The sequence below is a fragment of the Purpureocillium lilacinum genome (assembly GCF_023168085.1).
Source record: "Purpureocillium lilacinum CBS 284.36 DNA, scaffold_1, whole genome shotgun sequence".
NCBI lineage: Eukaryota > Fungi > Ascomycota > Sordariomycetes > Hypocreales > Ophiocordycipitaceae > Purpureocillium > Purpureocillium lilacinum.
Window position 1 is genome coordinate 4,837,847 of NW_027072111.1, and position 21,043 is coordinate 4,858,889.

A 21,043-nucleotide genomic window follows, 5' to 3' on the forward strand; every position below is an offset into this window, starting at 1 on the left:
CGCGACACCAGCACGGTACCATCCTTCCCGTGTGGCGTGCAAACTGGGGTTGAATTGCCCCCTTTTCACTCTCGGCCTCATGAAGAGGTTACGGCCGGCACGATGGAGCGGGCAATTGCTCCAAGCTCGCGCTGGAGCTTGCCCGGCTGCCGCCCCTAGACGACAGCCCTTCCTCGTCCACGCCGTCCGGTGCCAGTCCTCGTCCGCCGCCGCGGAGCATCACGCGTCTACAGCCGAAGCCGAGGACGCGGCAAGGATACCGCTTCCCTCTCCGCCGCACCATCGGGCCGCCGAGTCGGCCAAGCTCGCCGCAATGCACGCCCGCCTCTCGCTCTCCAAGAAGGTTCCCCTCGAGACGCTCGCCCGCTCCCTCGTCACCCCATCCGCCGACCCCAGCGCGAACTTCAACAACTCGAACCTCGCCTTCCTCGGTAGCACGCTCATCAACTACCACGTGCTCGAGTACCTCGTCTGCAAGTGGCCGCGCCTGCCCATGGCCATCCTGTACGAGGCCCTGCGCGCCTACGCCGGCCCTAAGTCACTGCAGCAGGTCGCCCGCCGATGGGGCGTCGAGGCCGCCGCCGCGCCTGGCGAGGAAGTCGACCCTGGCTTGCTACAATGGACGCCGCATGCCGCCGACCAGCCCGTGGTAAACACCCGGTGGGGCTATGTGCGGTCCGAGGCGCAGAGGAATGCCGAGTACCGCCGCGGCATCAGCAGCCGGGTCGTCCTTGACGATGACTTTGGTGACGCTCTGGCCAAGCCCGCAAAGGAGGGAGAAGGTGCCGCGGAGAGCAGCCAACACCTCCAGGACGAGGCCTTTGCCTCATTCGTCCAGTCCGTCGTCGGGTCGATATACACCCACTGCGGTCGCGAGGCCGCCAAGGCGTTTGTGACATCACACATCCTGTCCCGGCAGGTTGACCCGTCGGTGCTCTTCGAGTTCAAACTGCCGACGCGTGAGCTCGCCATGCTGTGCGCGCGCGAGGGCTTCGAGGCGCCACTGGCCCGCCTGGAGAGCGAGACTGGCCGGCTGTCGCGGACGCCCGTGTACGTGGTCGGCATCTATAGCGGCAAGGAGAAGTTGGGAGAGGGCGCGGGGCCGAGCCTGGACATCGCGCGGCGAAAGGCGTCCATGGCCGCTCTCAAGGCGTGGTACCTGTATAGCCCTGGGAACAAGGTGCGGGTGCCGAGCGACATGATGGAGGAGGGCGCCAAACCGTGGAAGGCGCCGCACATTGACATCGGCGAGATCATTTAAACGGGGAGTTCATGGCGGGCAGCGTGGCAGGTGTACGAGGTACAGTGTTAAAGGGGCGGTGGACTCCATGTGGATTGGATCATACGACCCATCATCGGTGTATGTATATTAAGCACACTCTGTAAAACAAACAAATCAAGGCTCATTGTGGCACGATCAACGCCAGTGTGGCTATTACTTGTCATTGTATATGCATGAAAACTCCAGGCCAGATTACTAGCCGATATCCAAACGCGTCGGGTGGGTCATCAGCTGAACTGGTCTCCGTGGCCCATGAGAGCCCTCCTCGCGTTCTTCCGCAACGTCGTTTCCTGCATCTCCTTCTCTGCCTTTTCACGGAGCTGCTTCTTACGCTCGTAGACGGCGCGAACGGTCGAACGGATCTGCTGTTTGCCCTCGTCGTAGTTGGCTCGCGCAAGACGCACGACGCTGTCGATCTGCTCAGGGGTGTAGACAAAGTTCCAGGTGCTGAGGAACTCGGTCGTGCCGGGCGATATGTCGGGAACCTTGTCGTTGGAGAGGAATGGGAGGTAGACCACGGCGATGCCGGCGTCAGGTTCCATGAGGTTGAACGTGTTGGCCTCGGTGATCTTCTTGGATGGGGGCGGCTGTTCCGACTTGCGTTCTTGCGTGGTGCCGACCCAGACCGTGCAGTAGCCCAGATCGCCGGCCTCCTCGTCTCCTGGCTCAAACTTGGCTTCCTCGTCTTTGCCGGAAAGGTCTTTGGCCTTGTCTCCCGCCTGTTTGCGCAGCGCAACTTGCTCCGCTTTTGCATCCTGCACCCTTTGCTCCGCTTCGCGCATCGAGTCCGCCTCGGCATCGGCAAGCTCCCTTGTCGTCTGCTGGACGGACTCGCCGGGCTTGGGCCACCCGATTCCGACTGGCCATCCCTTGATGCCTCGCTGGCGAGCGTAGCCATCTGCCACGGAGAGCCAGTTGTCCGACTTGATGTCAGCCGACGCATCGAACGCAATGAGGACGTCGACGTCTCGACCGGGGCGCAAGAGGGGGTAGATGGGCAGGTTGTTGGACATTCCGGCGTCCATCAGTTGGATGTACTCATGCTTGTAGATGCTTTGGGGCGTAGTCTTGGCTAGTTTTCCGTACATATTGTAGGCAAAGTTGGGGATGCTGGCAGGGTCGATCGGATGCACCTTGACCAGATCGTCGTCCCTACCAGACACCAGGTCGTCGACGGTACTGAAGCCGGTCAGGCTCTGCACCAGCGGTCTAATCTCCTTGTAGTAGTGACTCAGCGTCGCGCAAAAAGCGCTTCCAAAGATGCCCATGAGGAGAGGAACGCGAATCTCAGGCAAGTGGAAGCTGTCCTCGGGGGGCACATCATTGCCATCGTTGAACCTTCTCCCCATGGCCCAGGTTGGGATGCCAGCACCGAACTCCTCGCAAAAGAATTCGTAGGGCGTGATTTCGAACCATTGAAACCAGGCTTCTTGCTTTGCTTTTTCCTTGGCCGCCTCAGAAGGGGATGCAGTAGGGTCTTCGCGGGCTTCTGGAATCTCGTGCCGGACTGCCGTATAGATCGGCAAGGGACGTTGACCGAGCTTGACGTAGTCGCGTTGATTTGACAGCTTAAAGTCCTGGTCGTTGACACCCAACTCGCCTTTGGGCACAAGATAGCGGGCACCGAGAAGCAGGCCGTATATGTCAACCAGACCAAAGTCGGCCTTGGAATCGCCCTTGAGCTTCTCCACCAAACCGCTCAAGAGGTACTTGCTCGTAGGCAAAGATATGAGAGAATGGAAAGCCACCGGCGGGTACGCGATGTGTATCGACGCGCGTGCTTTAAGATGTTCCAGTAGGGCTGAGATGCTGCCGGTGAAGGACGACAGATAGAGTGTTTGAAGCCAGCAGGAGCCGCTTACACCAGCAGTGTAAGTGACGCAGTCAAATAGCCCGTCTTCTTCGGTAGCCAGGAGTGAGCCTGTACCGGCAATGAGGGCGCGGAGGCCGCCACCAGAGCCACACATGGCAATGGTGGGGACATCATCGGGATGAACCTCGTCCTCCTTGAGGCCGAGATATTTCGCCAGGGCAACCCGGGCCACCCTTCGTCTCCGGGACAGGTACTCCTTTTCCTCGTCACACAGGTCTGAAGACACTCGAACGCGGGCAGAGTATCGTATCTCTGGGTTGATGACCGGGTCGTGGGCCTCTTGCCAAATTTCGTCGGCCAAGGAGCCCGGTGACATGGACAGCTCACGCTGCAACTTTCTCATGTAGCCTGGCAGCAGCTTGGACCACTCGGGGAGTATGAAGCCAACGAGCCGATCCGACCACTCGGTCCACTCGAGGTCAGACATGAGTGAGATAGACTCGAAGCGACGAGCAAAGTTGGCCCATGCGGATTGGTCCTCTTGCTCGTCGTCGACATCGTCTTGCTCCTCCAGTTCGTCCAGGTCATCTTCAAGCTCGGAGCGTGAACGCCCACCATGATGATGCCGTCTCTTAGGCTGGGAGGACAGCTCGGCGAAGTCTTCCGAGGGGTAGAGCCACCAGACGAAAAGGCCGCTGGTGATGATGGCGGCGGGCAAGGTGGCGCCGATGCGATCTTTTAGGCGCGGACTCGTAGCCTTGGTGAAGAAGCCACGGTGCAGTCGCTTGGGGAGCGGCGAGCCGGGGTGTCCAGCGGCCCTTGGCGCCCGCCGCAGAGGGGCCAAGGCGCCGGGTAGACGATTGAGGCGTCTCATGGTCGCGGTCTCCAGATAAGGAAGCAATGGCTGGGCCGTTGTCGGTCAAATATGGGGAGCCGTTACCGGTTCATGGCCAGCGCTAACGGGTGAAAGGAGTGACGTCAATGAAGCGCAATTGCGTCTGCCGCTGCCACGGCCGGCCGATCGTGTGTCGGTGACGAAGCGCACAGCACGAGGGAACTCAATGGCCTGAAGAAAGAAAAGACGCCTGGTTTTTTTCACATGCCGGAAGTCGGTGGTGAGGCGGATCTTTAAGGTTGAGAGACGCGGTAGCTTCAGGTTAGCTTGACCAGAATCAGGGCAGCTGGCTGCTTATGTCATTTGTTCGTAGTCGCTCATACTACTAGGTATCTACGTCGAGCTGCACTGGAAGCTTTTTTCTGTTGGGATCGGCGATGCGGTCGCGCCCGCGTTGATCCCGCAACTGGCGCCAGATCTGCTAGATTGATGGAAGAGACTGATCGCTATCCGTCACTACCTGGCATATGCCCCATATACTCGTCTTGTCTGGCAGCAGCAGGGCTCTGGGAGAGCGCGCCTATGAAGGGGTCGTTGCGCCTGCGCGCTACTTGTTGAGCAATGAGGACTGCCGTCTTGGCTCAACGTGAATTGAGACAGAGGAATGGCCATCATTGGGCTTTCAATGGGCCGTCGGCACTGGGCGAGTCTCCGCTGCAGAGTTCCTGCATGCGGCAGTGCTCTGGTGGACGGGACCGAAAGCCTATTTATTACGGAGCGCAGCCGGGACTGGGGACGACGGAGAGAGACCGTATCCAGGCACGTGCCGTGGGGGTCCTGGGCCAAATTGGGAAATCTCCTTTGTCGACGGCCATCTATGGATGCTCTCGGTTCATCACGTAAGTACCTCTTGACTTCTTCGGGTCTCAATTGAATGGCGTTCCTGACGGGATGCATGGATGATGTCGAACCTGGAATTGAGCCCTCCAGCGGCAGGGTTCAGCGGCGCCCACTAGAAAGCCCCGTGTGGTGGAGCGACTCGCAGTGGCCAAGACTTCCAGGTTGACGGCAGCAGCCTGCATCTAGGAGGGGCAGTCGTCGCTGAGGTGCCGCTGCCGCTGATTGCTCCTCGGTGGGCGGGACCCCGACATGAGGGCGGATAGGCGCCAGGCGGCCACACGGGCTGGTGGGCAGGTGGGCAGGCAGGCAGGTGGGGAAGCGGGCGGGCGGTGAGGGCGCATTTTAGATTTTCGCTGCGTGCAAAGCTTCTGCCCGTCGCGGCAGAAATTCCGGGCAGTCTTTTTTTCCCCATCTCAGCGGCACCACGGACACTTTCTGGCACCATCAATCGCTGCATCGCCTCCCTCTTGCAAGACCTACTATCGATTGAGTAGCATTGTTCCAGGTGAGTCTACTCAAGACGGTCCTTGTCATTTGCGGCGGGAAAAGCGCTGGCACCCCCCGTCTCGCCGGTGACTCTTCGTTCATTCAGCCCCGCCACCAGTTCGCGAGAGAAGCGATTGCCTGGACCATCGCTCACGTTTCTCGTCGCTCTAGAAACTCTTCCATCCTTTGCGCGCCCGTCCATATTATTGCCCACATCGATTCGCTTGCCTCTGTGCTCTAGTCAAAATGAGCGAGGCCGACGCGACCACCCAGCCCACCGAGGCAGTCCAGGCCCCCGAGGCCGTCGAGGTCGTCGAGGACAAGGCCCAGCAGGAGGAGAAGGCTCAGACAGCCGAGGACGCAGCCGAGCCCGCCAAGGATGAGCCCGCCAGCGAGGAGCCTGCTGGCGAGACGCCCGCCGCCACCACTGGCAAGAATATCATCAAGACGACGGCCAAGATCGACCAGGAAAACCCCCGCAACAACGTCAAGTTCGACGCCAGCACCCGCAAGGATGTCGATGACCCCGCGGCCATCCGCAAGCAGGTAATAATGACGGCCCGAGAGATTCCACTGGCTTCACACGGCAGTGGCTGACACACCCTTCCTTTGTGACTAGGTCGAGTTCTACTTTGGAGACTGGAACTTCCCGCAGGATAAGTTCATGTGGGAGTCGTGTGAGGGAACGGCCAACAAGCCGATGCCCATCTCCAAGATTCACTCGTTCAAGCGCATGCGCGTTTTCCAGCCCTACAGCGCCGTGGTCGCGGCGCTGCGCGAGAGCAAGTTCCTCGAGGTGTCGGGCGAGGAAGGCGAGGAGGTGATCAAGCGCAAGATGCCCTACAAGCCCATGGCTGAGAGCCGCGCCAAGGCGGAGGCCGCTACCGTCTATGTCAAGGGCTTCGGCGACGAGAACCCTGACACGCAGTTCGACCTCGAGAGCTTCTTCGCCCAGTACGGCGAGATCAAGGGTCTGAAGCTGCGCCGCACGCCCGAGGGTCTGTTCAAGGGGTCCGTCTTTGTGACCTTCCCCGATGAGGACGAGGCCAAGAAGTTTGTCGCGTTGGAGCCGGCGCCCAAGTACAAGGAGCACGACCTGAAGATCATGACCAAGAAGGACTACTGCGACGAGAAGAGCGAGATGATCCGCCAGGGCAAGCTGGAGCCCAGCTCTACCAGCTCCAAGAGGTTCTTCGAGGGCCGTGATCCCAGCGCCAAGAAGGGCCACCGGGGCAAGGACAACGCCGGGCCGCGCGACCGGGACGACTGGAAGAAGCGTCGCGACCACGACCAGAAGCACGGCTTCCAAGGCGGGCGGGGCGGACGCGGTCGGGGCCGGGGTGGCAGGGGCCGGGGTGGGTTCGGCCGTGGCGGCCGCGACAACGGCGGCAGAGACCGCGATCGCCGGGACGGCAAGGGCGAGGAGCGCCGAGGCGACTTCAAGGAGTACGTCCCCTCATGCCTGTCTGCGGACGGGCACAGCGAGACCGAACTGGCGCAGAGACTGACTGACAGCGTTTACAGTGCCAAGCCGCGCATCCAGTCGACGAGCGAGGACGCGCCGGCGGCCAACGGCAAGCGGGCGCGCGACGACGAGGGGGGCGCCGCCGAGGGCGCACCGGCTGCCAAGAAGGTGGACAGCAAGGAGACGGCCGCGGCGCCGGCTTCGTGAGGGTAATGCGGAAGCTATCACACATTCACAAAGGCGTTATCTTGCTCATTGAAGGGCCGGAAAGTACATTTTGACAATCAGAGGGCGCACCGCGTCTGGCAATGCTTGGGAGACGCGCGTATGAGGAACCTGTGACTCTGGCTGAGGGCCCGGGGTCGGGACTGGGCGGGCTTGTTTCGCATAGCAAATCTTTCTGCCTTTGACAAATAAACGGGCGTTTACACGAGGCCGCCGGACCGGCATTCAACTTTTAAAGAGATGACGGAACCGGACTTGGGGCCGGCAGTCGCTCCGTGGACAAAGAGTCGGGTTGCGCAGGCCGGGTGCCGCCAAGGACGATCCGTGGAGTTCCCGTGGCCTACGGAGGCGGCAGGTGTCGGGCCCGACGACTGCGTCCGGGGTCAACCCACGGACGGACTTAGGTAGCGAACCCGGGATCCCTAACTGGAAAAAGAGGCCTTAGTAACTGGCACGCCCTGACTTGCCTGCCTTGACGGGCCGGCGCCACTGCCGCCACCACTAACGCGGACGGAGGCTCCAGCCAGTTGGCAGCGCTCCATTGTCGGCGGCGCCGGTTCGGCGACGGATCGGCCCCCCCAAGCCCCATGCGCAGCCCAACCCAACCGCTTCTTTCCCCTGCTGGACTGGCCTGGCAGCGCAAACAGAGAAGAGATTTTGCACGGCACGGCTACCCGACCCGAGGCGATGCGGTGTGATGCGATGCCAGTCCCAGTGCGATGCGCTCCGGCGCGGTGCGGAGTAAGGGCGCTCGCTCCCTCAACAAGTCAATCCCGGTTGGGCGGTGCGCCTGCTTGAATGAACTTCTCTCCTCCTCCTCCTCCTCATTCTGTTTCCTCCCTTCTCTTCTTCGAGCCCTTTCGCTGGTCTTGCCGCCTTGGGTCTCTCCCTGCTTATCCCTTTTGGAATCAATTTCGTCATTCTCTCGAGTCCGTTTGCATGTATCACTGCCGGGCCTGGGGCGACCAACCGACTTACACGCCTGCCCACCCGCTTATAAGTGAGGCACGCGACCGTACTACCCTGACACCCACAACACACAGGACTCCTTCATCGCATGCCAGCACAACTCGTTTTGCTGCGGTCTGAATAGATCTATGACCGTCGTCTGTGATCATGGACGAAAAGAGTTCGATGGCTGAGCAATCGGCACCGGGCGTGACGCCCAGGTCGCCCTCTACGGCAAGCACCGTGACCTCGCATCACCAACACCAGCAACTGGAAGATCGCTCCGCGCCTCACTCTGACTTCGACCCGGAAAAGCACGAGCATCTGCGCACCTTGACGGACTCGGAGGATGACGCCTCCTCCACGTCGGAATCCCGCAGGGGTCGCAGCGAGCCGCTCTCGCGCGCTGCCACCACCAAGTCGGCCAAGTCCACAGCGGCTGATCCCCTGTCCCGGACCGTCTCTGAGGTCAGGGACGGCATCCCTAACCAGCGGGACCTCGAGCTCGGGGGTGACGGCGACGGCAAGGACGGGGAGAAGGTGACAGCTGAGGCGCAGGCCGCCGCCGCCACCGACGATGACCCCAACCTCGTGCGGTGGGCCGGGCCCGACGACCCGGACAACCCCAAGAACTGGCCCATGAAGCGCAAGTGGGCGGCCGTGCTGTGCGTCTCCTTCTTCACGCTCATCTCGCCCGTGGCGTCGTCCATGGTGGCGCCCGCGCTCAATGCCATCGGCGACGACCTGGCCATCGAGGGGGGGCTCGAGCGCGCCCTCGTGCTGTCCATCTTCGTGGCCGCCTACGCCCTCGGTCCGCTCCTCTGGGGCCCCCTGTCGGAACTGTACGGGCGCACCATCATCCTGCAGTCTTCCAACCTCGTCTTCCTCCTCTTCAACCTGGGCTGCGGCCTTGCCCGCACCGAGGGCCAGATGATCGCCTTCCGCTTCCTCGCTGGCATCGGCGGCTCGGCGCCCCTGGCCATCGGCGGCGGCCTCCTCAGCGATCTCTTCAACCCGGAGCAGCGCGGCAAGGCCATGAGCGTCTACTCGCTCATGCCGCTGCTGGGCCCGGCCATCGGCCCCATTGCCGGCGGCTGGATCGCCGAGCGCACCAGCTGGCGCTGGGTCTTCTACAGCACCACCATCGCCTGCGGCGTCATCCAGACCGCGGGCCTCTTCTTCCTCCAGGAGACGTACGCGCCCGTCCTGCTGCAGCGCCGTCGCGCGCGCCTCGCCCGCCAGACGGGCAACGCGGAGCTGCGCACCGAGTTCGACCGCCCGGACCGGACCCTCGCGCAGACACTCGGCATCGCCCTCACGCGGCCCTTCCGCCTGCTCGTCACGCAGCCCATCGTCCAGGTCATGTCCCTGTACATGATGTACCTGTACGGCATGATCTACCTCGTGCTGTCCACCTTCCCGACCCTCTGGACCGAGACGTACCACGAGTCGGTCGGCATCGGCGGCCTCAACTACCTGTCGCTGGGCATCGGCTTCTTCATCGGCACGCAGGTGTGCGCCCCGCTGCAGGACCGCATCTACGCCGCCCTCAAGCGGCACTACGTCCCCGCGGGCGGGCCGGGCCGCCCCGAGTTCCGCGTCCCCATGATGATCCCCGGCGGGCTGCTCGTGCCCGTTGGCCTGCTCGTCTACTCGTGGACCGCCGACGCCGCCACGCACTGGATCTGGCCCAACGTCGGCGCCGCCATCTACGCCGCGGGAACCATCATAAGCTTCCAGTGCGTCCAGGGCTACATGGTCGACTCGTACGCCCGCTACGCCGCCAGCGCCGTCGGCGCCATGACGGTCCTGCGCAGTCTCGCGGGCTTCGGCTTCCCCCTCTTTGCGCCCTACATGTACGCCGCCCTGGGGCTCGGCAAGGGCGGCACCGTCCTCGCCGCCTGTGCCGTCGGCATCGGCTGGCCGAGCCCCATCCTGCTGTGGGTGTATGGCGCCCGGCTGCGGGCCAAGAGCAAGTTTAGCAGCTGATCCCGCTTCTCGGTCTCTGGTCTCTCCCCTCCCCCGGAGGAACCTCTTTTCCATTATGATTGTTTCGTCTCGTTTTCATTTAAAATGTGTTTTTGTTCGGCATAGCGTTGCAACGGCATGGCATGGTTGAGGAAACTTTGTGCAAGCAAAAGACAGGAGACGACAACAAGCAGCATTGGAAGGCGTTTCTGCATTCACCGTGTATAAGACCCGTTACGGGTGTCTTTTCTGCCACATATCGGGCTTTGTCTATATATCATATATATATATAATTCAGCATAGCATGAACAAAAACATCTTGTCCCGGTCATCATAGCGTCATCTATTCTAGCCCCTTTTTTTTTGGTTTTCATGCACTCACGTAGTGGTGGCTGTGCTCACAAGGCAAGACCCACGGGAAGTCGAAGCCCCCGTTGGTCCAGCTACACCGAGTACTCGAGCTTGCGGTCGCCCATGACGGCCCAAAACTCCTCAACCAGCTCCTCCTGGCCGGTGGGCGCGCCCCGTACGGCCAGGTACACGCGCGACTCGAGGGGCGTATCCCAGTCGCGCGGGTTCCCGCCGACGACGCGCCCGCCCGCCTCCTCGAGGATGCACCACCCGGCGCAGACGTCCCAGGCCCAGCAGCCGCCCTCCCAGTAGGCGTCGAGCTGGCCCGCCGCGACGGCCGCCATGTTGAGGGCGGCGGAGCCGAGGCTGCGCAGCGAGTGGACCATGCTGCCGCCGGACTCGCGGCTGGCGGCCAGCTGGCGGAAGATGGCGGCCTTGGCGTCGAAGTTGGCGCCCTCGCGGTCGGACCCCCACTCGACGGCGAGGAGCGCCGAGCCGAGCCCCGTGAGGGGCCGCGGGGAGCGCGCCAGGGGGAGGCGCTGCGGCGGGGTGCCGCGGATGCGCGTCATGTGGGCGCCGCGGCCGCGCACGGCGGTGAAGAGCAGGTCCTGCCACGGGTTGTAGATGACGCCCACGGCGGGGCGGCGGTCGACGGCCAGGCCGAGCGAGATGCACGCGTTGGGGAACGAGTGGACAAAGTTGGTGGTGCCTGCAGGGCCCTGGCCGTCAGCGTTTGGTGTCTTCGTCACCGCAGGCGGCGGCGGAAGCAGCCGTCGTAATCGCCGCTGTCGTCGTCGACGACAACCAGGTCGTCATTTGGGTGACAGGAAGGGGGGAGAGAGAGAGCGCACCGTCAATGGGATCCACGACAAACGTCGGCTCCGGGCCCAGCCGCACGCCAGGCTTGTACGTCTCCTCGCCCATGAACGCAAACGAGGGAAACGCCGCGGCCAGGCGCCCCGAGACCATCTTCTCGACGCCCTTGTCCACCTCGGTGACGATGTCGACGGCTGCGCGGGGCGCGAGTGAAGGCACCCCTCGGGTCAGCAACCGTTTCAACGCATCCATCGACGACGAGGAGAGTCCCCTCCGCTGCGGAACATACAGTTGAGCTTGGTGCCCGTGTCAATGTCGGCCGGGTTGGCGGCGAGAATCATCTTGCCGGCCTCGTAGGCCGCCGACACCATTGCGTCGTGGACGGCCTGGAGGTCGACGTCGACGTCGGCCATGGCGGCGGGTTTTGTTGGTGCAAGGTTCGAGAGTGGGTGGACGTGCGGACGGGAAGGAGGGTGTCCCTTGGGTGGTCAATTGAGGGATCTGAATCGGGGGACCGAGCGGCTCGTCTACGCGCGCTGCGTCTGGCGGTGGTTGTCGAGCTGGCGTGGTGAGGTGGTTGGAGGTGGCATGTTGACAGTGAGCGCCACCGTGGCGGGGCAGCTCCATGAACGGCCGGCACGGCGGCGGACGGGGAACCGGCGCTGGAATTGGAGCTGGAGCCGGAGCTCTGGCGGGGCAATTGCGTCTGTCAGCATCATTAGGGTATGTACTTCGTGCGAAGTCACACAGCAAACATTATCACGGTTCACACCTCGACGAAATATGAGTGACAACAAAGGTGCCATTACATTGATGCGCTGCAAGGGTGTCAAGAGTCGACGGATGGACTTCGAAGTGCAAAGCCATCCATCCATAGCAATACACTAGCCCACGACTCCACATCGACGCTGTCAGCGCCAACCAACGCGCCGCAGTCCTGCAATTGCCCGGGTCGCATACTGTACAGACATAGAAAGGGCCCTCCGAGAGATACAAGCAGAAACACCGAAAACTCCATCTCCACTGCCTCGCGTTTTTCCCCCTTTGTCGCGGATCTGAAAACAACAAGTGCCAAGCCCAAACACGCACATCCCCCCTCGGTCCGCGCCGGCGGTGGTAGTGGCCCCTTGAGCTCGCGCAGCGCCCCCGGAGGGGGGGTCTATACGAGCAAATGTGCGCGTGTGCGAATGAGCAGATGCGATGCCGGGAGCTCAGCTCCAGGCGCTCAAGCTACAGCCCATGCCCATGCCCATGAAATGTCAAGGGTCGCTCTTCGTGTTCCACGGCCACTTCGGCAGCACAGCCCGCTGATCCATCTGTCCGCTCGACGCCGCACTCCTCAACACCCAGCCATGCGCGGTTCGCGGCGTCTCATACGTTCTCTCGGAACATGGACCGCCGCTCGGTAGGGCTGTTGGCGCTGTCCGGGTCATCCTTGGCCTGGTGCGCCTTTGCCTGCGCGTCCGTCGTCTCGACAATTGGCCGGGGGCTCACCCCGCGCAGGCTCTCTGCCGCGGCGGCGTCATCGTCGAAGGGGTTGGGATTGCGCTGGCCCGCCGGCGCCGCCCCGGGGCTCCTCGTCGGTGCGCGGCCGCGCGCCGCCTCCTCGTCGTACTCGGCACCCGGCGTCGCGGCCAGGTTCATGCTGTAGCTGCCTCCGTGGTACTCAGTCGAGCCGCGTCGACCCGCTGCCGCCGGGCCACCGCTGAGCTCCTGCTCTTCGTAGTAGCCGTAGCCGTCGGCTTCATGACCGACGCGCGCGTCCCACGCCTCGTCCGGATCCAGCGGGCCGAAGCCGCGACGTCCGCGGGGAGCGGCTCCTCCGCCGTGTGACGGCTGCTCGTAGGCGCCCGCGGCGGAGCGGTTGTTGCGGTTCTTAAACTTGCGCACCTGGTCGTTGAACCAGCCGACGACGCCGCCAGGCGCCGGCCGTGGCGGGCCGTACGGGTTGTCCTGTTTCTTCCAGGGCAGGTAGGAGGATAGGCTCGGCGGGGGGAGCTGCAGAGAGACGCGCCGTAGTTAGCGAGGGCCGGTCCATCGGGCAGCCATCCGCCTGTTGCTCTGTGCCAAAAGGCGGACCTGTCGACGCCGCTCGGCGAGACAGCTACCTCTGCGGCGAGCGACGGCGACGACCGAGGAGGAGGAGGAAACACTCACGCCGAGCTTGCGGGCGCGCAGCTGCGTAAAGACGATCCATCCGACGGCTGCGGCGAGGAGCAGCACGACGACGGCGATGGCGATGCCTCCGCCCGTCGACACCATGGCGATTTGTGCGCGGGACTGTGCAAAGGCTTCGTGAGGTTGGTTGTTGGGCTTTTGGGAGGGTAGGTCGCAATGGGGTGGGCGAGTCTAGGTCGAGACCGGGACGGGAGCGGTCGTTGGGCGATGCGCGTTGAGCATCAGGGCCGAGCGCTGGATGCGACAGCGGCGAGTTTGGCGAGCGCACACAAAGAACGGGTCGAGATGATGGTTTGCTTGCCTGGGTTCAAGGTTGGAGGTCTCGAGAAGCGGTCTGTTTGGAGACTGGCTGGCTGAGGCCCCCCTTCCAGGTTTGTTGTGTGTGGTGTGTGGGCTGGGCTGGCTCGCGTGAGATGACAGACAGCGCCGGAGCTTCAAAGTGGAAGGTCAAGGTTTCCGATGACGCGCCTGGGGGGGAACCGTAGCAGCAGTGGAAGCTTGGGTTGATGAGCCTGGGGCGTTGGTCCACGTCGCTGCAGGGGACAGCGGGCAAGTTTAGTGCGATACGCAAGCCCTGCTGCTGCTGTCGCTCAGTGGAGGTTTCAAAGGAAGTCGTTTGCCCCCGCTGACGAAGCGCCTCCCCCGTTTGGAGCGCCTCCCGTCCCAGCCCGGGCAGCTGTCAGCTACCAGGTTTGCCACGCTCCAGGGCCCCAGGCGGGCAGGGCCAGCGCCTCCACTGCGATGGTTCCGCTTTTAGCGTGCCATGTGCTGCGGATCAGTGGACCTAGGCGCTCCCCCGAACGGCCGGATGCTTCCAGTGGAGGCTGCTGCCAAGACAGCGCCTGGGCAGGCGACCAGGCTGCTGCTTTTCTGCAGCGCCGAGTGGCTGCAGCGCCAGTGTGGGGGTGGCATTGGATAGGTGCATGGAAACAAACAGCCCTGGAGCTGGGGCAGCAGCCTGGGCAGGCTCCCGTCACTAAAAAAGCTGCGACGCAACCTTCAACAGCCATCGAAGGCCCCGCCAGCAGCAGCCAAAAAAGCAACGACTGTTCATGACCATGGCATGGCGGCATCCGGCCCGAGATGCGCGAGACCTCCGAAACAAGGTGCGGCGATGTTACCTCTTCATCCCCATTGCGCAATGTACTGTAGAAAACGCTGCCCACTAAACACCTCAATGTGCACATCGTGCATGTACTGTATGTAAGCTTGGATCTGCCATCCATCGTTCATGTCTCTGTTGTGTCGCGTCAGCTCAGTGATCACCCTCCTCGAGTCTCCTCCACTCCCCGTCCCCGTTGGGGCGCCTGCTGTTGCTTCTGCTGCTGCTGCTCAACACCGCCGTCCATGACGTGGCGCCTACCAAGGCACCGGCGCAAGCTGCGCCCGGCCTCGCCGCGAGACGTGCGTCCTCTGGCAAGCGACGCAAAGACCCGTGGCTCGGCCCTTTTGTTGGCGCATCCTGATGACGAGGCACGGACAGTCCGCACCCCGTGGACATTGGCCCAACAAAGCGGCCGAAGGACAGAGAGCGAGAGAGAGACAAAGAAGGAGCCGTGACCGCCATCTCCAAGCTGCAGCTTGGGTATAATGTACGCACTGCTGTGCATACAGACATACATATATACATATACTAACCGCCCGTTCGCGACAACGCGCATTACACAAACACTGACTGCTCAGTCCACCGTCACGTTACATGTGACAATGACACGTTTGCCACTTTCTCTCTCTCTCTCTCTCTCTTTCCCTTTCTCTGCCTCTGTATCTATCTCTCTCTGCCTCTTTGTCCACTGTATCTCTCTGTCTCTCTGTCTCTGTCTCCATCTCTCACTGTCTCTCATGCATAGCACAGGGGCCAGTGGCCGCCCGACCTCGCAAACGACAGGCCCTCGACAAAGTCTCCCAGCCTGCACCGCCCATGCCCGTCGGCTCGACAGCCCTGCAGCGGGACGACCCGGTCGTTGACCAGGATCCTCACCAGCTCGTCGCTCCCCGTGTGGCCGGCGCACCGCATCTTCTCCACGTACATGCGCGCCGCGAACGGCACCGTCCACGACGTCGAGTAGCCGTGCGTCTGGCCCGGCGACAGCTTGTGCGTGTCGGGCAGGTCGCCGGTCCGGTTGTATAGGCCGAGCGCCGCGTACACCGACGTCATTAGGCTGTCGTGGCTGAAGTCGGCGTACAGCTTCCGGTCCAGGGGAAATGTGTCAGGCGATGCGTCCAGCGTCGAGTTGGCCGAGGTGTTGTCCACGAGAGCCTTTCCCGTCAGTCGAGAAATAAGCTCGTTGACGTAGCCGACTCCCTGCGTCGGGCCAAGAGGGTTCCCGTTGCCGTAGTTGTACCACTTGTCGAGCGACAGGTAGTAGTCGTAGCCGTGCCATTCCTCCTGCGAGAACAGCCTGCAAAAGTCCGACTTGGTCGCGTTGGGCGTGCCGACCGTGTCGAAGGGGCACAGATCCATGAGATAGACTGTGTCCTCGAGCGTGAGGTTCGCCCCGGGCAGCTTGTGGTTGAGTCTCTCCATGATGGGCGCTGCCCAGATGGACCGCCAGTTCTCTTGCTTGCCATCCCCTAGCGCACTCCAGGGCCCGTCCTCAAATCCTGGGCACGTGCCGTGATCAAGCGTGTTGTTGAAGCCAACCTTCTCCGGCAGCACAAGTATCTGCTCCAGCTTCCCCATGCCGCTGATCCCCTGAGCCTCGTAAAAGGCCCTCGTGAAGTTCTGAGCTGACATGACGACGCGCGGGGACCCGGAAGCACGCACAAACGGTTCCGAGCCGTGCGCCAGGTCCTTATACCGCTGATAGAAGGCCGCACCAGACTGGACGAGCTCCTTTTGCCCGTACAAGGTCAAGTCGTCGACACGGTTCGTGAAGGTATAGTCGCGGATAAACTCGAGGCCCTTGCCATACTTGTCAACCGACGCGTGTATGCGGTCGAGGAGCTGATGGTACGGCGACGACTTGGCCTTGGTCGTATACCGCGAGCCATGACGGGACAGCACGGCAGCAAAGGTCAGCTCACAGCCGTGGGGCAAGGCCGGGTCAAGGGATGACGGCGCCGAGAAGTAGGGCGAGTACTGTCCCCAGGTGTGCGGAGAGACGCCATCGCAGGAGCCCGTGGCCTCGCATCCGCGTGAGTCAGGATGGGCCTGCCTGCGCAAAGTGAAAAGGAGGGAGGTAAGCTTTCACTCGGTGCTTGGGATATCGGGTCAAGAGTCAAGACGCCAAACGGTCTGCGAATCACGTACCCATATACGGCGGCAGCGGCCAAGACGGCGAAGAGAATCATGGCGCCAGCAGTCAGTTTAAGCAGCCTTGCTTGCTCGTGGAGCGGTCTTGGGCGGTGATTGCCATGGACGAGCTGCTCATCATGGGGGGGCGGCGGCGACTCGCAGTCCTCGGTCGACGCCGGGACAGCGCTGTACTTGTATCTGATGCCGTCGCGGGGCAAGAGCCCGCTGACGAGCGAGGTCAAGACGCTGGCCACGCCCATGGCTGCTATTGTCCCTCACCCATGGCCCTCCCCGAGGCCGGCGTGCGCTCCGGGGTCCGAGGAGCCAGTGCGCACCGTGGACACGGACAACGTGCGCGCTCTGGTGGCGAGCGCACACTTGGCAGTTAGTGGGTGGAGGTTGGCCCGGGCGGATGGGGATTGCGATGATGTCGCTGGATGTTGGGTGATGCGAAGCGATGCTGTGCGGTTAGGTTAGGTGAGGTGACGGAAGTGAGAGGGAACCTGGGCGGCCGGCGGTGGCGTTTCCGGTCTCGCTTCTTTGCCGTGCCGTCCCGCGCGAGCAGGACACAGCCCAGGAGAAAGAGCGCTGTGCAAGGTTGCTTCCAGGTTTCTTTTATTTGATCCACGTCCGGCGAACGGCGCCCAAGCTCAGGGCGCAGGCTGGAGTCGCCACGGCGCCGTCGAACTGGCAGCGCACGTGGCCCTAGTCTAATGGCTCCTCAGGTACCAAAGGTAGTACGTACAGTCCCGTCCCCTACCTACCTAGTAGGCCGGCGCTTTATTCATAGGTACCTTGGTAGCTTGGGCAGGGCAGAGGGACACGTGCCGAAACACCAAAAGACGCACGGCCGCATGCGCCGCACTGGGAGCATCCATGGACGTTTGCTCAATGCTCACTCACCCTGCCAAGGCAAAGGTAGCTCCGGTAGATGGGCCGGGAAGTGCTCGGGTAATTTTCTAGGTGAGGGCATGCTTGTTTGTTTGTTGATAAAGACTACATCTGTACACCGAGCATCTAAGCCCTAACGTTCACGTAGAACCGGGAACTCAGACGTCCGTAAACGGATACCGACGCCGCCGCTTCCTTTGGCATTTTCACTGTGCGGATTCCCGTTGCCGCCTGCAGAGCACGACTGGGTGCCTGCCAACCGAGTGATCGTCGAGAACCGCGAATCAGTAATCGCAACTGTCACATAATTGCGTGAAAGTGTCAGCCCGGCGCGTCTAGGCCAACATGCACACGACGATGCAATGCTGCAGTAATGTCGTCATGGGAGTGCCCAACCTGCCGTGTTGGTCCGCCTTCCAGTACGATGCCGCGTCCCAGCGCTGCGGAGCCGGAGGAGCCCAGCAGGTCCGCGACCCCCAAACGTCGATTGCAGCGCAGGCACGTGCCGCAATGGCAGGTTCGCCGTGCCGTAGGCATGCCTTCGAGGTTGTTGCTTACTAGGAACTTATTGCCTATATGCAGCCCTCTCCGCCATTGCTACTCTACGGGGTACATACGAGCCACACTCTGCTGTTGCAGCACTTTTGGGTACTTGCCTCTCCTCTCGCTTTCGCCGCCAGGCTCGGAATTACCACAACCGCCCTTGCCCTTGCAGGTAAGGTAATCATTAGATCCCTGCCCTGCCCCCTTCTCTTGCTCGTCACAGGACCGCGAGCCTCTGTGTCAGCCCAAGGTCATCACCGTCGCACACCGCCCATCTTGCCGCTTGCATGTCTCACATCTACAACGCACTCAATGGCACCAAGGAGTCTCTGAATCGCGGGGGGCAAAAACCTTCAGGGCTCACAAGCCTGTCGACCTTTCACTCATTACCAGGGTCGTCGTCGACCTTGCGCTCTATCTGATGGTATGCAAAGTGCTTTGTCTGCGTCTCCAGCACGCAGAAGCCGCCGAGGCCGCCATGGGCCTCGTCCAGCATGTAAGTCGAGGTAGGTACGTTTCGCACACACCCGGTGGTATCATCATCGCCGACCCGCCGTTTCGTCCTGGCCATTCCAGCTATGTACAGCCTCTCCCCTTTTCATCTTCGCCCGCCCTTTACATCGCGACGCCAACACTCGTCCTAACCCGAGGCTGGTCAATCTTTCCAAACGTAGCCGACCTCTCCAAGGGCGGCTGCGGCAGTGGCTCGTCTTGCTTCGCAATAGGTGTGCTGCCGGGCGACCACGTTGTCGGTGCAGTCTGTTTTTCCTCTTCCGAATCCCACGTCGACAAGGAGTCAAGCGAGTCGTAGCTCCGTCGTCCCTGCAGTCCTGCCGCAGCGACGCACTGGTAGAATCCTTGGCGGCCCTTGATCGGCTTGGGGATGTTCGTGACCGAGTCGTGGCTGGCGTCCTTGCCCGTCTCCGAGCCCGGGAAGAGCCATGACGACACGCGCGAGAAAGACTTCTTCTTGCGAAGCGGTGGCCGAAGCACCAGCGGCAATGGCGGCGGCAGTGGCCGCGTGTCTCGGCGCGGGGACACTGGAGTGACTGCCCCTCCTGACGCCGTCGCCCGACTGTCGGTCCGGTTGGCCACGCATGGCTCCGCCTTGGTGGGTGCCGTCTGCGGGCGCTCAAGCTCAGAGTTAAGGCGCTGCGCAAACGACGGCGCAGCAGGTGGGAGAGCGGGGATCGAGGGCATTGGCTCTAATTCTAGACGAAATACATGTAAGCATCGGTGCCGATGTCCTGCCTCGATGTCAGGCTCACCTGGCATTGTCCGTGCAATCGAATGCGGCGTTGACGGCCGGCTGTTGGTGTAGATACTTTGACGCTCAATCACGTCGTCGATCTGCTTTTGCAGCCGCTCCACTTCAATCATGGCGCTGGCGACGCGCTCCTTGATGGCATCTACGTCCGTCGCCGTGTAGGCCCGCATGCGGTTCCTCGACTTTGGCGGGATGCGCGGTGGCGCTTCGTCCAGGGTGGTGGACGGAGAGCTGTCGACGGCATGCCGACGCGGGACATGGAACGACATGGACGTGTAGCTCCGCTGGCGCATCAGCGCGTGATCTTCCTCAGTCCGGCTGGCGAAGTAAGCTGGCGGGGGCGGAGTCATGACCCGCGGCACGTCGAAGTGTGGCAAAATCGGCGACGTGCGGCCGTCTGACATGTAGATGCTGAGCTCCAGGGGCCGGAACGAGCCTCTGCGCTGGGGATGACCGTCTTGCCGTGGAAGGTCCGACGAGTTCTCGCGTGAGGTATGGTAGGACCCCGAGTGCAGGTGGCGAAACTCGTACGGCGCGGATATCTGCGGCCGGCGCGATGCCGCGTCTGACCAGAAGGCCCTTCTCGCGGAGAAGCTTGTGCCTCGCGAACCAGCGCTCTTCCTCGGCATGTCGTCTTTGAAAGCCGTCCGAGAGAGATCCGCTTGCGGAGCTGCCACGGGACGAGGCTGGTAGGACGGCGGACTCTGTACGACGGCGGTCCGGGCCATTCGACGGTCCTCAATATCTGGATGGGCAAGTTAGACGTCGGTGCTCTTTTCGTCGAACGAGGCAGCAGCGGCGACTTACCAACGGCGGAGCCTGTCCTGAGGCGAGAGAGAATAGGTGCGCACGAGAGGAGAGCCGAGAACCATGTCAAGGGGACTTTAAAAGCAGCGCCGGCCGAGTCATTCATACTGCGCCAAGGAGAACAGACGCATGCCGAGCGGGCCTGCCGGAGGGATGAGGTAAACGAATGACTGCTGTATCTGACGCAGTGTCTGCATCAGGCGGACGAGCGACGACGCAGACGAGGAGCACGCGAACGTCCAGCGATGCGCTGCGATATAAGTGCGACGGCGGAGAAGAACATGCGACAAGTCCAGCTGGAGCGCTTGTACCTTCGTCTGAGTGAGCGAGAGCGAGACAACGACGGGGCCGGGCAAAATAATAATAATAATAATAGGGCCGTCAAAGAGGCTCACTTGACCCAACGCCTGAGCTGAGCGCATTGTGGCCCAAAGGGCCTGGCCTTGCCCGCAAGACAAAAGGCAGAGAGGCTTTGCCTCTGCTGGGTGGCAGCTGAGCGAGGGCGGTTCATGATGAAGGTGCGTGATGGGCGGCCGTGATAGGCTGCCGTGTCATCCAGGCCGTCCAGTCGGCGCTTAGAACGCGGGATCCGGATGGCTGGCGCGCCACACCAGATTGCAGGACCCACCGGCGGCGTCTGACGGCCGGGCCAGCGACAGCGAGTCGATGTCTTGCAGCCGCCTCTCTTGGCCGTTTTGCCTTTGCTGGCGAGGCCGCCGCGCAGATTGGTTCGTGGGCGACGGGGCCGGCATGGAACCGCGATGGGGACGCAATGACTGGAAACGGGTCGCGGCGCAGCTCTCGTCAATCTGAATCTCGTGTCCCGTCGCCCTCGTCTCCGCCGTCTCCGCCGCCGCAGCGTCTCGCGGGCGGGCTGATGTGAGCCAGGCATCCATCTGCGAAGAGAGCAGGGCCCTGCCGCGAACCTCTCCCGGTGCGGCGGCGACGACAGCGACGCGACAGCCCGCTTCCATCTCGCGACGTTTCGTCTGTCGCCCGCCCATGTGCCCGTGTCATCATGTCATGGCGG

At 62.4% G+C, this 21,043-nt stretch overlaps 8 protein-coding genes across 8 annotated transcripts; 3 read left to right on the plus strand and 5 right to left on the minus strand.

The window, feature by feature from the left end:
• Nucleotides 1-79: 79 nt before the first annotated feature.
• Nucleotides 80-1,261, plus strand: PLICBS_001157 (mitochondrial 54S ribosomal protein mL44; the record flags this gene model as incomplete). The annotated part of the gene is made up of 1 exon (XM_018317762.1): nucleotides 80-1,261. One exon carries the CDS (start codon nucleotides 80-82, stop codon nucleotides 1,259-1,261), a length of 1,182 nt encoding a protein of 393 aa, XP_018183287.1.
• Nucleotides 1,262-1,509: 248 nt separating this feature from the next.
• Nucleotides 1,510-3,969, minus strand: PLICBS_001158 (uncharacterized protein; the record flags this gene model as incomplete). The annotated part of the gene is made up of 1 exon (XM_018317761.1): nucleotides 1,510-3,969. One exon carries the CDS (start codon nucleotides 3,967-3,969, stop codon nucleotides 1,510-1,512), a length of 2,460 nt encoding a protein of 819 aa, XP_018183286.1.
• A 1,593-nt stretch (nucleotides 3,970-5,562) lies between these two features.
• Nucleotides 5,563-6,988, plus strand: PLICBS_001159 (uncharacterized protein; the record flags this gene model as incomplete). Its single annotated transcript, XM_018317760.2, has 3 exons — nucleotides 5,563-5,862; nucleotides 5,936-6,762; nucleotides 6,841-6,988. 3 exons carry the CDS (start codon nucleotides 5,563-5,565, stop codon nucleotides 6,986-6,988), a joined length of 1,275 nt encoding a protein of 424 aa, XP_018183285.2.
• Nucleotides 6,989-8,122: 1,134 nt separating this feature from the next.
• Nucleotides 8,123-9,943, plus strand: PLICBS_001160 (uncharacterized protein; the record flags this gene model as incomplete). The annotated part of the gene is made up of 1 exon (XM_018317758.1): nucleotides 8,123-9,943. One exon carries the CDS (start codon nucleotides 8,123-8,125, stop codon nucleotides 9,941-9,943), a length of 1,821 nt encoding a protein of 606 aa, XP_018183283.1.
• A 422-nt stretch (nucleotides 9,944-10,365) lies between these two features.
• On the minus strand, nucleotides 10,366-11,502 carry PLICBS_001161 (uncharacterized protein; the record flags this gene model as incomplete). The annotated part of the gene is made up of 3 exons (XM_018317757.1): nucleotides 10,366-10,982; nucleotides 11,125-11,283; nucleotides 11,379-11,502. The coding sequence occupies 3 exons, from the start codon at nucleotides 11,500-11,502 to the stop codon at nucleotides 10,366-10,368; spliced, it is 900 nt and encodes a 299-aa protein (XP_018183282.1).
• Nucleotides 11,503-12,460: 958 nt separating this feature from the next.
• On the minus strand, nucleotides 12,461-13,351 carry PLICBS_001162 (acid phosphatase pho5; the record flags this gene model as incomplete). Its single annotated transcript, XM_018317756.1, has 2 exons — nucleotides 12,461-13,087; nucleotides 13,247-13,351. The coding sequence occupies 2 exons, from the start codon at nucleotides 13,349-13,351 to the stop codon at nucleotides 12,461-12,463; spliced, it is 732 nt and encodes a 243-aa protein (XP_018183281.1).
• Nucleotides 13,352-15,107: 1,756 nt separating this feature from the next.
• On the minus strand, nucleotides 15,108-16,765 carry PLICBS_001163 (uncharacterized protein; the record flags this gene model as incomplete). The annotated part of the gene is made up of 2 exons (XM_018317755.1): nucleotides 15,108-16,425; nucleotides 16,521-16,765. 2 exons carry the CDS (start codon nucleotides 16,763-16,765, stop codon nucleotides 15,108-15,110), a joined length of 1,563 nt encoding a protein of 520 aa, XP_018183280.1.
• A 1,789-nt stretch (nucleotides 16,766-18,554) lies between these two features.
• PLICBS_001164 (uncharacterized protein) lies at nucleotides 18,555-20,119 on the minus strand (the record flags this gene model as incomplete). The annotated part of the gene is made up of 3 exons (XM_018317754.1): nucleotides 18,555-19,150; nucleotides 19,208-19,951; nucleotides 20,014-20,119. 3 exons carry the CDS (start codon nucleotides 20,117-20,119, stop codon nucleotides 18,555-18,557), a joined length of 1,446 nt encoding a protein of 481 aa, XP_018183279.1.
• Between the last annotated feature and the right edge of the window lie 924 nt (nucleotides 20,120-21,043).